The following is a 17,999-nucleotide window of genomic DNA, read 5'->3' as shown; positions in this document are numbered from 1 at the left end:
GTGTGAGAGAAAACTACTGGACCGTTACTCATGACACTTTACATGAGAGTTCCTGAGAATGATATCCCCAGACATATATTTTTCATGTTTTCGATAAATGTATTTGATGACGTCATATCCGCCTTTTTGTGAAAGTTGAGGCGGCACTGTCACATCCTCATTGTTCGATCAAATTGGTTTACATTTTGGTCACACGATCTTCAACCTAGCCCGGACTATCGGATTGCATTTCAGCTTGGAAGCTTAATAATTAATTAATGAGTTTGGTCATTCAAATCACAAAATTCTAATAAGAATTAAAATGTTAGTAATCGATCCAAAAATGAATTCATCTTATTCTTTATCATTGCCTTGTTCCTAAAACATAGATATGTTATGTTTGGCTTGAAAAAAAAGTAAAAAGGGTGGAGAAAAGCGCACTTTTCTGTGAAGCGCTTTACGCTTCTGCGCTATCCTGGCTTGTCACTTTCTATGAGTGATAGTGATGGTGAGGCCGCGGTGTATGTAACTGATAACGCTATTGAGTGTTGTCTCAGTGACAAAATGCGGTACGTTCAATTTCAGTCGGTGAGTTCGACAGATTGACTAAATGTGTTAATTTCGCGTCACGCGACTTGTTTTTACATTTAGTCAAGTTTTGAGTGGATTAGGGTTGATGGTAGGTAACTAGGTAGGTTGGTGGGATGGGATGGGTTGAAGTGGGAGGGTGGGGAAGGGAGGGGTGGATGGGATGAAGAAGAGACGCAAGACGCATACACTATGTGTGTGTGTTGTTGGGAGGTGTTTAGGGCGAAGGGAGGTGGGTATTTCTGCTAAGTAGGTGCATGTCTTTGTCGTTAGTTCCTGGTGAAGTCGACAGGCCAAGGACTGGGTTGCTGCCTCAAGTTCAGTGTGGACATGCCTGTAGCACGCGTCAGTTGGCCAAGGACGTGCTTGCTCTCAGGATATCAGAGGCGCTGCCTTTCTGGGAATTCCAGCATCAAAGACACAACACAGGTCTCTGCATTTTTATCACGAATAATGATTTTTAATTATATTATTTTAATGAACTTTTTACATTGTCTCTTATGACCGTTTTCAATACCGCATGAATAGTGATTTTAAATTACTATTATTTTAATGACCTTTTTACATTTTCTCGTATGACCGTTTTCAACACCACATTAATAGTGATTTTTATATATATTAATTTAATGAACTTTCTACATTTTCTCTTATGACCGTTAACAATACCGCATGAATAGTGATTCTAATTATATTATTTTAATGAACTTTCTACATTTTCTCTTATGACCGTTTTCAATACCGCATGAATAGTGATTTTAATTATATTATTTTAATGAACTTTCTACATTTTCTCTTAATATGACCGTTTTCAATACCGCATGAATAGTGATTTTAATTATATTATTTTAATGAACTTTCTACATTTTCTCTTATGACCGTTTTCAATACCGCATGAATAGTGATTTTAATTATATTATTTTAATGAATTTTTTACATTTTCTCTTATGACCGTTTTCAATACCGCATGAATAGTGATTTTTGATTATATTATTTTAATGAACTTTCTACATTTTCTCTTATGACCGTGTTTAATACTGCATGAATAGTGATTTTTAATTATATTATTTTAATGAACTTTCTACATTTTCTCTCATGACCGTTTTCAATACCACATGAATAGTGATTTTAATTACTATTATTTTAATAAACTTTTTACATTTTTCTCCACTGAACGTTTTCAATACCGCATTTTGTTTAAATGATGTATTTAGTTCTTATTATCATTTTGATAAATTCGCAGTGAAGCGAGATCAGTGGGTTTTTTTCTGTTTGTAATTAACTATTTGAAGAGTTTATATTGTACATGTAGTAACAAAGATAAAAGTTAAAGATTTTGTTTAATAATGTGTTACCGTTGTTGCTGTATAATTTTGTTTCTGTCTTTTTGGCACTCAGTCTACAATACCTAAACAAGTTAGAAATCAAAGCCACGTAATTTGTGAAAACTCTTACTGAACGTCCGTATATAGCTCTAGGTTAGGTAAGATATGTCTTTCTCAAGTGACCAAAAGAAGATGTACGAACAATAAAACAAAAAATCTTTCTGTTCTTGTCATCCCAACAAAATGAAAGAGAAAACTCAGCTATTATATACTGTTCAAAAAAAGAAACGCATAGCTTGTAATATTTGGTTAATTTAGTTATATGGCTACAAGGATATCCACCAAACTGCAGAAAATGTTTATCTGGTCGTCGACCTTTCGTCCATTGCCACAAGTGAGCTCTGCACGTGACGCATGCGTTATCAGTGGCTACAATGTCAAAATTGCTCATTTGGCATGACCACTCGTCATGCTTCAGTGTAATCTCGTGAAACTCGGGGAATATTGAGCTCTCACCATGTCTTCCAAAACCCATAAAAGCGGATTGTTCGCCACAAAGAAATCAGACGACAATTCAGCGACGAAAGATGGCCCGATTGAGCAGAGAAGACCGCCAAATTGCATTGGGTCGTTTACAAGCAGGCCAAAGTCAAAGTGCAATCGCCAGGCACTTCCACGTGTCCCAGAGCACCATCAGTAGACTGTGGGTCAGGTTTCAAGCCACTGGCTCCGTTGCTGACTTGCCACGAGCGGGAAGACCAAGGGCGACAACTGCTGCTCACGACCGCTTCATACGCCACCTCCGGAATCGTTTCCTGTCGGCCTCATCTTCTGTCCAGGCTCTCCCCGGGCCACACCGATTATCGGACCAGACCGTGCGGAACCGCCTGCATGAAGCTGGTTTGAGAGCTCGCAGACCTCACAGAGGAGCTGTCCTCACCCGCCGCCATCGCCAGAACCGAGTGCAGTGGGGCAACCAGCACCTTCGCTGGACCGTCCGGAATCACTGGAGACACGTGTGGTTCAGCGACGAGTCCTACTTCCTGCTCCAGCGACATGATGGTCGGAGGAGGGTCTACCGGAGAGTAAACGAACGTTACGCGCCCAACTGTGTGGATGAGGCACCCGTTCATGGTGGTGGAGGCGTCATGGTGTGGGGGGCGATCAATACCGCTGGAAGGAGCACCCTGGTGCACGTCCAAGGGCGCATAACTGCCCAGCGATACGTGGAGGAAATTCTGCGCCCACACGCCCTTCCTCTTCTGGCTGACCAGGATGCCATATTCCAGCAGGACAACGCTCGCCCGCACACAGCACGACTCACCACCCAGTTCCTCACCGACCACCATGTCCAGGTGCTTCCCTGACCATCCATGTCGCCAGACATGAACCCGATAGAACACCTCTGGGATGAATTGGACAGACGTGTGCGCAGGCGAGAAGAAGCGCCGGCAAATCACCGCGATCTATTGCAGGCACTTCAGGAGGAGTGGGACACCATCCCACAGCAAGATATCCGGCATCTGATCCAGTCCATGCCTAGAAGGTGCCGGGCAGTTGTTGCTGCTCAAGGCAGTCACACCCCCTACTGACTTGACAGCCTCGGCACCCAATCGTATTGATTGACTGATTGATTTGAAGATGCAAATGAACTGTGTGTGCATTCAACTGTGTCCATACCAAATTTCAAACAAATAATCTAAATATTGGATTTTCTGTTAATTTTTTCGAAAAATAAAACAAATTTGGCAAGTAGCAACTATGCGTTTCTTTTTTTGAACAGTATAATTCCAAGATTTTCCTTATCAACTTTAGTAAAATATGTTGTTGTTGTTGTGGTGGTTGTTGTGGTGTTTCTTGGACCATGTTATTGTTTGTGTGTGTGTGTGCATAATAACTGTGATAAATAAGAGGTTATATATTTTAGTTTTGCGATGCATCTATTCATTTACTTCATTCCTTGTGCAAATGAACAGATCGTAACAAGGCATCGACTGAGTCTGAACCTTCCATCTTCTTTGTTGCCAAAGCATTTTAAATGACACAGTCAGATAGCAAAGGTCTATCAATATTTCTTACTGTCTGTCTTTCTGCATCTGCTTGTCTGCTTGCCTGCCGGCCTCTCTGTCTGTCTGTGTCTGTGTCTGTATCTAATTCTGTCTTTCGGTTTCGGCAGCTGTATTTGATTGCTTGTCTGTATCAGTCTGTCTCTGCCTGTCTATCTGCGTGTCTGCGTGTCTGTCTGTCTGTGTGTGTGTGTGTGTGTGTGTGTGTGTGTGTGTGTGTGTGTGTGTGTGTGTGTGTGTGTGTCTCTCTCTCTCTCTCTCCCCCCTCTCTCTCTCTCTCTCTCTCTTCTCTGCAAGCAATGCAATTTAATTTAACACTGTTATTTGTGACCCTCCACCACGAAATGAGTCGCATGTCACCTCGCGCGGTTCCGCGCTAGGCTTAACCCGCTTTTGCCGAGATTTTTTTTTTTTTTCTTGCGTTTTTTAATAGCAAATAAAATTCTAAGACACAATATGTATTTCTTTTCTGATTTTTTTACTTTTTCTTGTGTCTACAGCATTTTTTTCAAGCGTCCTTTAAAAAGGACGCTAGGATCGAGAGGGTAGAGGTTTATCAAACATATACAATAGTGAAAGGAACAAGTTTCTAAAAGTTTTCAATGAAATTTATTAACACAAACACTTGTTTTCAAAAAAGTTTTTAACTTTCGGTTTATAAACAATACAAAGTAACGGATTAACTGTCCATTATTTTAAAAAAATAAACAAACAAAAAAACAAAAACAACCTCTGAACATGGTGCAAGTCACTCTCCTGTTACCCTGCCAATGTGAATAATCTGTGCAAACAAAATTGCTTTCAACGATTTTTGTACAGCTCGTCAGAGCTTTTCGCTTTCATTGTGAGTGGTCAAGTGGTCAGTTACCGATTACACAGGAGTATGAAATGCCACAAAACAGTACTTTCGGTGCAGAGGGACATTGCACTTCAGGCAGATTTGTTTGACCTTTTTGCCACATTGTGCGCATCTTCTCTGCTTGGAGATGTGCTCCACCAGGTGATCCAACCCATCACATCTGATTGCTGGTGGAACTCTTCTGTCCAGCTTTGCCACACGTCCGACAGGATGGTTAGGGAGCTCCAGACGGGCAGCAGCGTGTGACCTCTTGAGGTAGATGTCCGCGATGGCACTCCAAACTGCCAGAAGATCCATGGGCATGTACTCTGAGGCAGGTGTTGCCCTGTACATGTGCCATGTTTGCTGCACACACAGGTCAAGACAGAAGCTGAAAATGGCCCACCACCATTTCTTGGATCGTATGGAGACTCGGTATTTGGCAATGTTCTGGTCCATTCTGTCGCACCCGCCCATTGTCTTGTTATAGTGTTTGATCAGGAAGGGCTGCGAGATCTTGACTCGTTTTTTCTCTGCCTTGGACCACCGGGAGGCTGACTGCAGAGGGTTGACTCCTGCTGCATTGGAGACAGCGTTGACGATGTTGTTGTCGTTCCATCGAACCACTATCACTCCTGTGTTTTCGGCCTGTTGAAAGTCGTAAGTGCCTCTCTTGGTATTCTTCATTTCATTGATTGACTTCAGTGGACACTGCGCGGTCCCGTTGGCACGAACCGTTCCTGTACATCCAATCTTCTTGCTCGTGAGGACGTCAACAAGCTTCAGACTTGTAAACAGGTTATCAAAGGTCAGATGGTAACAATCTTCCGGCTCCTCTTCCTCCAGCTCAGAGATGAGGTCAACCACCACGGCTCCACCCATTCCAATGCCTGGATACTCATCTGCATTAGCTTGCCTGCCTTTTGGGGCGGGGATATAGCTCAGTTGGTAGCGCGCTGGATTTGTATTCAGTTGGCCGCTGTCAGCGTGAGTTCGATCCCAGGTTCGGCGGAAATTTATTTCAGAGTCAACTTTGTGTGCAGACTCTCTTCGGTGTCCGAACCCTCCCCCCGTGTACACTACATTGGGTGTGCACGTTAAAGATCCCACGATTGACAAAAGGGTCTTTCCTGGCAAAATTGCTTAGGCACAGTTATTAATTGTCTACCTATACCCGTGTGACTTGGAATAATAGGCCGTGAAAGGTAAATATGCGCCGAAATGTCTGCAATCTACTGGCCGTATAAAATTTCATCTCACACGGCATCACTGCAGAGCGCCTAGAACTGTACCCACGGAATATGCGCGATATAAGCGTCATTGATTGATTGATTGATTCTGCTCCTTGGTAGGGTTCAAACTGGACGCAGTACCCAAGGGGTGTGGCCAGCACCCACATCTTGTATCCGAAGCGTATAGGCTTCCCTCTAATGAATTGCTTTGCACCGTGTCTCCCATAGTATGGGATCATGCTCTCGTCGATACTCAAATGTTGTTGCTTCATGATTTTTTTGAAGTACATGAGGCATCTCTCATTGAGCATGGTAATCAATGGCCTGATTTTGGCCATCTTGTCACCAGCGTCGAGGTTGTCATTGTCACTAACGTGACAGTACTTTAGGATTTCATCAAATCTGTCTCTTGTCATGGCTGAGGCAATGGCTGCGTTACGTACATCGTCGTCGTTCGACCAAAACATCCTGCGTCGTGGAACTGTGGCGTAGCCACATAAAAGCAGAATCCCAAGGAAGGTCCGAATTTCGTCTCCTGTGACTTTGAAAGAATGATGTCCTTTGGATTTTGCATACTTCTCAGACTCATCTTTGATAAAATGACCTCATCATCGTAGAGGAGTTCAAATATTCCTAATGGATCCTGAGGGATTTTGGATGCGTCTGGTGGAGGCGAATTCCAGGGAAACCGGTCCTTTTGTCTTCCTGATAGATCAGCCCGTTTCCACGTTCTTTCAGGCTGCGGTGCTGGAGCTTTTGCACGCTTCCTCCGCTTGGTCGTACTCTGCTTGGACGCTGGCTGGCTTCTTTTTCTTGGTCGGCTTTCACGAATTGCTGCTGATGTTGACGGTTGTTCATCATCTGGTTCAAAATCAGGATCGTCAGTGTCACCAGGTTCATCTCCGTCATCTTCTGTGTAAGTTTGGGCCTGGTCATCAGGAACCTAGAACAGCAGAACAAGAACGACATTGTTTAGCTTGTTTCATGTGATAAGATACCCCCAAACCCCGCCCATACTTCCTCCGATAAAGGGTTGAACCCAAGCATTTTTGCCTATTGGATTGATGGCCTTATAAAGTAGCAACAATGTTACATTTCTCCAACAGACATTGTTACCAAGGGTACGAGATTCAAGCGATAGAATAACATGTAGGTGTGGCTGGGGTGGGTGTGAGGTGAGGGTGGAGGAGTGAGTCTCTTCTCTACAACTATGTGTTCTTTCGAGTGGGTGAGTACCCTAAATGCCTCCCCCTTCCCTCTCCCTCCCCCCCCCCCCCCTGAAAAGAATGTCAATTGTCTCTGCATGTTGCAGAGAAACTTACATATCCATCACCTCCACTGTTCTCCTCTCCCAATGTAGTTCTGCCACTGAGTCCCACAATAGTAGCTGTGGCACTGGCAGTCAGTTGTCGTCCGGACAAGTTGTGGACAGCACACTCCCCATCTTCATCACCACTATCTTCATCAGTCAACTCATCAACTTCAGGAGGGTCGAGAAAGATGTCAGCTCTTTGAAATAAGTCATCATCTTCAAGCATATCTATTACCTCGTTCACAGTGAATCTGAAACAAACCCAACCCGTACATGAAAAAACCTCTGGCCATTTAGCCCTAGCGTCCTTTTTAAAGGACACCAGATCGAAACTGCCTATAACACAAACTATGGACTATATTCACAAAAAGAAAAATATGTTTCTAGATTATGCCTTTGTCTTCAAATTACCTTCAGTAATGATATTAAAAATGTTGATAATTACACAAATATAGCCTTACCTTCTTTTGGAACTCATCTTGATCTGCTCAGCATGTGGATTTTGAATGCTGTCCACCATGACACTTTACTGCCAAGAGAGATAACTTTCTCCAACTCAGCTTCTGAAACGTTGTTACCTCCCTTACACCAATCAGTGACTTAGACCTTTCTCAGAGTCTGTGTTGTAAATCAGGTGGGGAAAATGTAAGCGTCCTTTTTAAAGGACGCCAGGCTTAAAAAAAGTCCGGGGAGTGTCTGGTAACAGTGTGAGGGTCACCTTAGTCACATGCTTATAACTCAAACAGTTCTTGCGCTTTTCTAAAACGGGTTTCACCACTGAATAGAGCATAAAAAACTCTTTAGGAAAATGTAAAAATATGAAAATCATGCAAAGGTGACATGCGACTCATTCCGTGGTGGAGGGTCACATTTCAGTAAACCTTCATCTATGCAGTTGTGTTTTTGCAGGTGTCGCCTGACTGTGAAGTAGTGTGAAGTGATCCATTGACAATGGACAACGGCGTTGACCTCAAACAGGAAAAACGGTTAGTCACCCCACGATATCACTTTATAACAGAAAGATGACATGTAAGCATTGTTGGAGAGTGCGTCAGTTTAAAAGTTCAAACGATTTTTGGAAATGTTCATTTTGAACCCAGGCAGACTGATGCAACCGCCGATACTTCGTTTAAAGCCTAAAATGAACTGTGCAAAGTTTACTTCGCGAAGTCTCCTTTAGCGGGGCTGGGTGCACGTAGCTTTGACGCTCAATTGTCGGTCGGTAAAAAGACTTCGCGAAGTCGTCTTCGGGCTGAACCCAGGACCGCGTTTAGGGTTAGAACCGTGTTAAACGCAGCTCCTTGTCAATCTAGGCAACTTGTGCTATGTGTTCATTTCAACTACTTAAATCTTCGTTTAAGAATGAAAACTGCCTCTTGTTCTGAAACTTTAAAATAGGTAAATTATTCTCACCGAAGAGCTTTTAAACCTTGCCACCAACATACCTTCAAAAAGTGATCAACAATTTGAAAAAATGCTTCCAGTAGGGCCATCGGCGAAGTTGGAATACATGTTTGAACGTTCCATACATTAAGTATTCTTGTCGTTTATTTTCCTACGTAAGTGTGCCTTTAAATAAAGCAGTCAAAGTAGAAAGCTTAAAGAAATGTTTACATGTGATTGTTGCTGTAAGGCAAGAAGTAAAAAACAAAGTTAGTTATTATGCACTAATTTCTAAGATAACTACTGACACTTGAATATGGGGTATCAGATATTCTCACAACAAATTCTACTGAATACATTGCTAAGATAATACTGTTGATATACATAAAATCAGCAGAAGACTGGTAGAGGAACAAAGTAGAAGACAAGACACAGTTATTTTAGCGGTTAATTAAAATGTTCTCCCCACTTTTAAAACTAAATTTCAATCATGAATCACAAATAAACGTGAAAATAGACGTGTACAAGTGTAAACATATTTTAAAAAAAGTTGTTATATCCACGGTATGATTTCCTTTTAACCACAGGATAAATATGAATACCCCATTACGGGCTAATCTTTTAATCTACCCCTGGCAAAAAGTAAGTTAGGGTGAAAGACAGTTCAAGGTCTGGTATGGCGAAATATAAAACGCCTATTTATATGATAAAGTATCAAAATGGAATATGGGTATCGGACTTTTGCAAAAGGATCACTGCTGAATAAATTTGTAAAAATACTTAAAGGCATATGTACGCGCTCCCGTGTTTACAAAGTGTAGTTTGCCCATAATCGATGCAAACGCACCATAAGACCATGTAATGACGATATGTCGCCATGCGCGGACCATAAACATGCATTACAGCTTGTTTTAGAGTCTCAAAAACTTTGGATGTAAACAAAGACGCGGAGTTATTTCCCTTGCGTCAACGCTACCTCTGTTGGCAAATCTATAAATAGGACGATCCAGATCAAAATGAAAATTAACATATCTCAACATTGAAGGGGTCCTAGACCACAATATTTTGCAGGGAACTTAATTTAGCATGTCTCCAGCTGTTGGTAAAGCAATTAGCGTGTATAGTCATCGAGTACATATGGCTTTAAGTATAATTATATGACTTGAAAAGTTGTTTTTTCTCAAATTGGCTAAGTGTAAAAACACGTACTTGCTTGTGTGTGTCCCATTGCACACATGAATCTATATATATATACGACTTGTGTGTGTGTGTGTGTGTGTGTGTGTGTGTGTGTGTGTGTGTGTGTGTGTGTGTGTGTGTGTGTGTGTGTGTGTTCGCGATGCACGGCCAAAGTTCTCGATGGATCTGCTTCAAATTTGGTGGGCATATTCAGGTAGACCCCGGACACAATCTGGTCGATGAAAATTTTCAACACGTGCTCTAAGCGCGGCGCGGTGAACCGATTTTGGTTTTTCTGTAGATCCATTCCCAGTAACTCTTCCTTATCTTCTCCAGTGTTTTGGGCGTTTATCTCCCTTCCTTCGTGTGGCGTCAATCACGTATGGTATTAGCAAAAATACTGAATGAGAAAGAGCTTCTTCAAAATCTGAAGTTTGATCTTCCGATCACAGCTACGGTACCATCCTGAACTCAGGTCATAATGAGTACGGCTCATTCTCTGAGATAACTGGCGATAGCCGTTGAGCGATGACTCATCAGAATGCTACGGTATGACAAGCAGCTTCAGATATTCCCGTTACTATTTTTAGAAGGTCACTGTCCAGAACGCTTTCCTTGCACCCGTTGTTCTTACTGTAAAAGTGCAAAGGTCGAATCTATTTATAGCCACGCGAAAAAGCCACTGTGCCAAGGGAAACAATCTACGCAATTCAACGACGTTAGGTTGCTGAAGCAGCAGTAGCTTCCCTTCTACTTGAAACCTGCCGAGTTTTTAATATTCGTGTAAAAAATCCCTCCCATCTTCAAAATAAAAAAGAAGAAGAAGTTAGTTTTTGTATATTGACAGTTTTCATCCCCGCCCCGCGTTCATCCCCGCCCCGCCTCGGCTCTACTTCTTCACTTCTTTCACTTCCGCCACACAACGAAAACGAATCTAATGTCGTCTACCCAGAAGCTCTACAGTAGATGGTAGGTACGACTACTGTCTGTGTGTGTATCTGTGTGTCTGTCTGTTCGCGATTCACTGCCAAAGTTCTCGACAGATCTGCATCAAATTTGGTGGGCATATTCAGGTGGACCCCGGGCACAAACTGGTGGATGAAAATTTTCAACACGTGCTCTAAGCCGGCGAACCGCCACGCTGCATACTCTGTATCGCGATCCACCCAGCGAAGCCGGGTATTAATCTAGTGACAAATGTACATAATCAAACATAGCAATCAGAGAGAGCATTTGTCATTATTTTTGCATTAATGAAGCAAATCGTTACAGCAACATACGGCTGTTTGCAAGATTGTCATCTGATAAAGCGAAATGCTTTGGATTAAAGGTCTACTCCGCCTCTTGAAAAAGAAGTTAATGGCCCAACAGTAAGCCGACGTTTAGATTCTGAAATTAGAGTCTTCATAAAACAAAAGCCATCAGACTGGAGCTTCGTAAGATCCGTCTTCCCGGTTGTTGTCAGATAGTAAGTTTGTATCACTTTAAACTAAGCTTTGCACACACGAATTGCAACCAAATTTCGTACCCCAACTATAGCATTCAATCCCATGTTTTTTTCATTCTAACTTTCTATGCCGTTTAAGGAACTTAACTTGGCTATCTGGCACACTTTTTGAATTTCGTAGACGGCAGTTCTAGTTGTATGTGAACAATAATGATGTGTGTGTCTGGAAGGCCCATCTTGTAAGGACATCGTGGTTTGCGAGAAACTTTAAAGTTGTAGAATATTTTTTTTAAAAACATCTTTTGCATGGTAGAGTATGTGCAATTTCATTTAAAAAAATTGAGATTTGAAACAAGGATCGACATAAGCTCACCTATGGAAGCCTCTTTTGTCAGTTTGAAAGAAACAACACCAAAAAAATATCGTTCAGCGAAATTCCCAACGGACTATAGTTTTTCACTTCAGCATTTTTCTTCTGCCCTTCTACAAAGATGACAGACGATTCTGAAAGAGCTGAAATCACAGCAAGTATCTTTAGGTCTGTATGTAAATGTACCTATCGTAATGATCTAGTGGGACTGTCTTTTTTGCCAATTTCACGTCATTATAGCGAGTGTACGCCGTTTTCGCGAAACAGGCAACGATTTGCCGAATTGATTGATGGATTGATTGTTGAATTGATGGATCAATTGATTGATTGGTTGGTTGGTTGGAAAATTGAATGAACGATTGATTGATGGTTAACTATTAGCTCGCTTGAATGATAGGTTTGTTTATTGTTAGCTGGCTTGAATGATAGGTTGACTGATTTGATTACTCGCTTGCTTGCTTGGTTGATTAGTTGATTGCTTGATTGACTGATTAGTTGGTCCGTCAATTCATGCATGATCGGTTGCTTGCATGATTGCTTGGATGCATGCATCCCGTATTGATGAATTGATCCCTTTGCACTGTTTGTGAACAGGGAAGGCCGTGGCAGTAGCAGTCGTCGGTGGCTGTACTTTTTCTTGGGGGTGCTGTTGGCAGCTTCAGTGGGTTTGGCCATCGCCCTGATTCTCGCAGAGGTCAAGGACGATGATAAGCAGCCAGCCGCGACATCTGCTGAGAAAGGCGTCACCATGATAACAAAGAGGCCCGGTGCGACTACACAGCGGCTTGACACCACAGCGTCCTCTGGCGAAGGTAACGTTGTGTGTGTGTGTGTGTGTGTGTGAGAGAGAGAGAGAGTGTGTGTGTGTGTGTGTGTGTGTGTGTGTGAGAGAGAGAGAGTGTGTGAGTGTGTATGTGTGTGTTTGTGTGTGTGAGTGAGAGAGTGTGTGTGTGTGTGTGTGTGTGTGTGTGTGTGTGTGTGTGTGTGTGTGTGTGTTTGTGTGTGTGTGAGAGAGAGTGTGTGTGTGCGTGTGCGTGTGCGTGCGGGTGCGTGTGCGTGCGGGTGTGTGTGTGTGTGTGTGTGTGGACGAGACACGTCTGATGTAGGCCTAATGTTTTCTTTAGTATCTCATCTTTTATGACAAGCGCACGATCCCGCATGCATGCGAGTATACTCACGCACATATGACATATTAAACACATTACAATAAAAACTAAGATTGAAATAAGCTGAACACCGTCATTCTCCTTTACTCTTCAGATACGGAGGGTGTGTGTGTCGACGCTTCCTGCGTGCTACGAGGTAAGTAAACTGCTCTTTTCAAGTTGCTGAAACTTTCATCTTCTGACGTTTTGTCTTAGTTCCACATACATTTTACAGACTGGTCACATCACGGTTTTCTTCTTTAATTAAATAAAAAGTGTGTCTGTGTGTGTGTGGGTGGGTGTGTGAGAGCGTGCGTGAATGTGTGTGCGTGCGTGCGTGCGTGACTTTCGTACTTACTTATACTTACTTACTGCCGTTATGGCGGATGGTATCTGGGCGAGTCTCCGGGTCGTACCCTATGTATGGTTCAGGGTCTTCAGTTCTCCTCCCACCGTTCGTCGCCAGGTGTTCTTGGGTCTGCCTCTCTTTCGCTTTTCTTTGGATGTCCAGTACAGGGCAGTCCTGGTGATGTTATCCTGCTCTCTTCGCATGAAATGCAAATCCATTTCCACCGCCTTCTCATGGCGATGGTCTCCAAATTCTCTTGATTGCACAGGGCAAGTAGCTGTTGATTGGAGATGGTGTTGGGCCAGAAGATTTGCAGGATTCTCCGGAGGTTCTTTGTGTAAAAAGTTGACAGCTTGGTCAAGTCGCTTTCCGTCATCCTCCAGCATTCCGAGCCGTAGATTAGTGTGGAGAGGACACAGCTCTGGTACAATCTCAGCTTGGTGGTGGTGCTGGACTGGGAGGACCTCAATTTGTTATTCAGTATTGTGAAGGTGTTTCTTGCCTTGCTGAAACGGTTTTGATTTCGTTACCTGTTCCTTCATCGCGATGTCATGTCATACCATGCCATTGAATGTCACTGTCACGATGCCATGTCACAGCCGGAGAGCTGTTGGCGGCGATGGACACAGAGGTTGATCCGTGTAAGGACTTCTATCAGTACTCCTGCGGAAACTGGATTAAGACCCACAGCATTCCGGAAAGCGAGTCATCTTACTCCAGATTCGGAGAGCTCAGAAACAATGTTAGACTCGAGCTCAAAGGTAAGAATCCTGTGTCTGTATGTGAGGTTTAAATTTAGGATATTGTTCACCTTTACAAAAAAAAGTTACTTCATTTTTGCTGAGAGCTCAGAAATTTGGTCAGACTAGAACTCACAGCTTTACTTAGTTTATTTACTAATTCATTTATTGATAGGTTGATTTATTGATTCATTCATTCGTTTATTCGTTCGTTCGTTCGTTTGTTCGTTCGTTCGTTCGTTCGATTGTTCGCTCATTTGTTTATTTCTTTTATGATTTATGATCTATTGATTAATATATTTGTTTATTTATCTATCAATCCATTTGTTCATCAATTTACTTTCGAATTTAATAATATCTGTGCTTATTTACTAATTCACGGGCTGATCAGGTCTACTGGAACAGCCCTACAACAGTGGTACGGAAAGCGACACCATCAGAAAAGCCAAACAGCTGTATCAGTCTTGTCTCGACGAAGGTAAACTTTGTCGGAGTGCAAATTATATTTACCTGTCGATATCTGTTAGGCTATGGTTGTAATCTTTTTCTCCCCCCTTCCCTCCCCTCCCATCCCCTGCCCCGAAACCAAATTAATGCAATGCAACACAAGGGAAGTAAGCGTGTACAGCGTATCGGAATTAGCGATTTATTCCCCTTAGATCAATACCACCAGAAATGGTTGGCTGATGATTAACACGGCATGACTTTCCTATGATAACTAGCATAGATTGTCCAGTTAAAATTACCAGCATCACGACAGTTTGTAAGATTTAAACTCCGTAGAACACCATTCAGTGCAAGGTCCTTTAAATTGAAAAAGGCAAGGTTGGGACGAGTAAGGTTACATATTTTCATGTTTACACACAAATTCGCACACACGCGCGCGCACGCACACACACACACACACACACACACACACAGTGACACACACACACACACACACACACAGTGACACACACACACACACACACACACACTCGCACGCACACAGATACACACACCAACACCAACACACACACACACACACACACACACACACACACACACACACACACACACACACACACACACTCACTCACTCACACACTCACTCACTCACACATACACACCGTGACGGGAATCAGACACATGCAGACACACAAGTTCTAACACACACACAGATCCTCTTATTATTCTCCCTGATAATTGCTGTTTATATTGGGGGTGGACAGTTTTACTTTTGTTGAAGCGAATCAGGAGAGCCAGTTGCAAACAATAAAACAAGTTTGCTTCATCACCTCGGTAGTGTTGTGTTGCTTGACCGGGTGAAAAAACGAAAATCTAAAACACGGTTTGCCTTGCCCCTTAACTACAGGGTGGTGCCATAAGTGTTGCATATCAGAAAACCTAAATTTAGAGCGGTACATCTGGATCGTTCAAAATAAAATTCGATACAAAATACGTTACTTGCCTCAGGCTTTCCAACGTTTGGTATGTAGTTGTGTGTGTCTTTTGCTCCTGATAACTGACTATAGTTTTCAAGAAAGCGATGCCTACAAAGTCGACAAGAAGTGGACTTGGAAGGCTACCAAGTGACGACTGACAGAAACCTGTAGATTTGCTTTTGACTTGGTGCTGAAAATGCGCTGTAGGCCTATGTAAATTGAAAACAAAACCATTTTGTTTGTTTGTTTGCTTAACGCCCAGCCGACCACGGAGGGCCATATCAGGGCAGTAAACAAAACCATACATTTTCAATACAATAATATAAAAATGTGGGGACTGGGATGGTCAAGACAAACTCTTCGTCTGTTTAGGCCACACACAAAAAATGTTGGTTTAGGGTAACCCGACCGACCTTGTTTTTTCCCGCCGACCCGAAAACATTTTTTTCGTTTCTTAAAAAAAAAAAATACTTTTGGCACATTTTGCGAACCATACCGAGACTTAGGGAAATAACCTCCTTTTAACTCGACTACATTTTTGAAAAATAAGAAAGAAACCGACCCTATCTTTTCTGGTCACGTTACCCTAAACCAACCTATATTTTTGTTTGGCCTTATCTGTCTTCTAATCACGTCTGTGTTGATGCACATGGTAGTGAGCACATCGGCTTTGAACAAAAAGTCATTGTTGTCAAAGTTCTTAGCTAACACGTGAAAAATAAGCTGCTGTTTTTGTATTCACTGATCACTTTTCCATCCAATACCTCGTACATGCAATTCTACGACTAACCAATGGACCAAACAGTCCATACTCATAATTGACAGTCTGCCTTTATGAATATAGAAATTGACGCTCTTCCAAGGTTGTTATTTGTTTTTGTTTTCTCGCAAAAGTTAAGAATATTTCCTTGTTGCTGTTCATGATTGAGATGGCTCATTTTTCTAACATGTACAGTAAGTTGTTTACATCTAGCTGTTAGCTTTTTACTTTTCCTGGTCATGTTTATAACGCCACAAGCAAGCAGCGAACAAAATTGACAGACGACAGTTTTAAACTTCTGGCACAAACAGGTCTTTTGTATGTGCATGTGCTGTCACCATGTGACATTTTGTGACGCTCCGTTGTTTAGTTCCGACGAAGCGAAGTTTTGATTGAAACCTCATAATTTCAGGTCGCAGTTATCGGGAATGCGATACTTAGGGCACCCCTCTGCCCCCGAATGAAAGTGCAAAAGCTGCGCTATAAGTGATTATCGCATTTTTACTGATCACATGACAAAAACTGCTGTTGTCATTGGTCAACTAGGAACTGTATATCAATTGACATCGCGCAGGAAGTTCCCAGCGAATTTGATATCGTGCAGGAAGTAGTTTATCAATTTTAATTTTGAAGAATAAAATCTCACCTGAAGGAAACAAATGTCTCCCTTTTTTTAAATCACAAATGTATAAAAGAAAAGTAATTGAATCAGAAAGATTAAGCTGTGCAATGAATAAAATCAAACTTTTCCCACCCAGCTTTAACAGAGAAGTAGTAGAAAAGAATGTTACAATCTTACCGACTGAGGTAGTTGGAACAGCCATAAACAAAGCTGACCTTGAAAGTACAAGTAGTGGCAGTACTTAGAAAACTGTAAGATCTCTTGCAGTGTTTCAGCGCACATCACTCACAAAAAGGCAGGAAATGAGCAGCCGATTTAAACAGTTCGCACCTGCATGAACCATTGTCCACCTTTCTTAGTCGTAGCCATACAACATCAACCGAACAACTTTCAGCATCTTTCACACGGTCACAGCGCCGTCAGAGGACGCCGCCATTTTGGATGCGTCGTAAGCGAGACTGAGCTTCGACAACATTATTATGCAGTCCGCCGATACCGACAAATACCTGGAAGCTTTCTTGGGCACAGAAAATGAGCCAGAGGACTTCGCTGATACTGCCTGGCGCTCGTTCAGAATTGCCAAATCAAATAGTCAAAAAGAGTTAGTACGACTGAGGAAGTAACTGGGACATTCTTCGCTGTTCCTTCCAACTAGCAACTCCACTGAACTTGTTAGCCTTTGTTGGTGATCTGTTTCCACCGTATATTTTTGTTCTTTTTTCATTATAAATGCCTTATTTTGTCTGAGAAAAAGAACCAGTTACTGAAAAATAAAAGTAAGAGCAGCAAAGTTACGAAAGCAGGAAAAGACAATCCAACATTGCCAACATTAAATACAAGGCAGTAGCCTCCCTTGCGTTTGTCTGACGTCTTAGGTAGGTTTATGATTCCTACTGTTCCGAAATCGAATGCGATAAAATCGTTATCGTTAGATTTGACTGTGATATCAACATTTATCAGTCTGAATGTCTCGAAAGGCTGAATCATATCAGATCGAGGCGTAATATGATTTCAGCTTTCTTGACATTCAGACTGATAAATGTTGATATCACAGTCAAATCTAACGATAACTAATATCCTATCTTCTTTTATCAACTTCAGACACACTGACGAAAAAAGGTGTGGAGCCATTGAAAACACTGGTGGATGGTTATGGTCCCTGGCCCCTGACTCAACCAAAGCAGTTCCGACAACACATGGACCTAGAATCGACACTGGTGGACCTGGCCAAGATAAAGTTGTC

General features: G+C 42.3%; 2 protein-coding genes across 2 annotated transcripts in view; one reads left to right on the top strand and one right to left on the bottom strand.

Moving 5' to 3' along the window:
* The first annotated feature begins 808 nt into the window (after positions 1 to 808).
* Positions 809 to 17,999, top strand: part of LOC138978551 (endothelin-converting enzyme 1-like) — a 42,112-nt gene continuing 24,921 nt past the window's right edge. The window contains exons 1-7 of the mRNA XM_070351297.1: positions 809 to 996; positions 8,247 to 8,323; positions 12,311 to 12,528; positions 12,977 to 13,018; positions 13,810 to 13,971; positions 14,342 to 14,428; positions 17,858 to 17,999. The exon at positions 17,858 to 17,999 is cut by the window's right edge and continues 61 nt beyond it. Coding sequence (XP_070207398.1) covers positions 8,289 to 8,323; positions 12,311 to 12,528; positions 12,977 to 13,018; positions 13,810 to 13,971; positions 14,342 to 14,428; positions 17,858 to 17,999 — 686 coding nt within the window. The 5' untranslated portion in view covers positions 809 to 996; positions 8,247 to 8,288. The remainder of the gene's footprint in view (positions 997 to 8,246; positions 8,324 to 12,310; positions 12,529 to 12,976; positions 13,019 to 13,809; positions 13,972 to 14,341; positions 14,429 to 17,857) is intronic.
* On the bottom strand, positions 4,827 to 5,675 carry LOC138977832 (piggyBac transposable element-derived protein 2-like). Its single transcript, XM_070350439.1, has one exon. The coding sequence runs from the start codon at positions 5,673 to 5,675 to the stop codon at positions 4,827 to 4,829; it is 849 nt and encodes a 282-aa protein (XP_070206540.1).

The sequence above is a fragment of the Littorina saxatilis genome, linkage group LG10 (assembly GCF_037325665.1).
Source record: "Littorina saxatilis isolate snail1 linkage group LG10, US_GU_Lsax_2.0, whole genome shotgun sequence".
Lineage (NCBI taxonomy): Eukaryota > Metazoa > Mollusca > Gastropoda > Littorinimorpha > Littorinidae > Littorina > Littorina saxatilis.
Note: the sequence above shows the minus strand (reverse complement) of the source record. Positions and strands in the feature narration are given on the sequence as shown.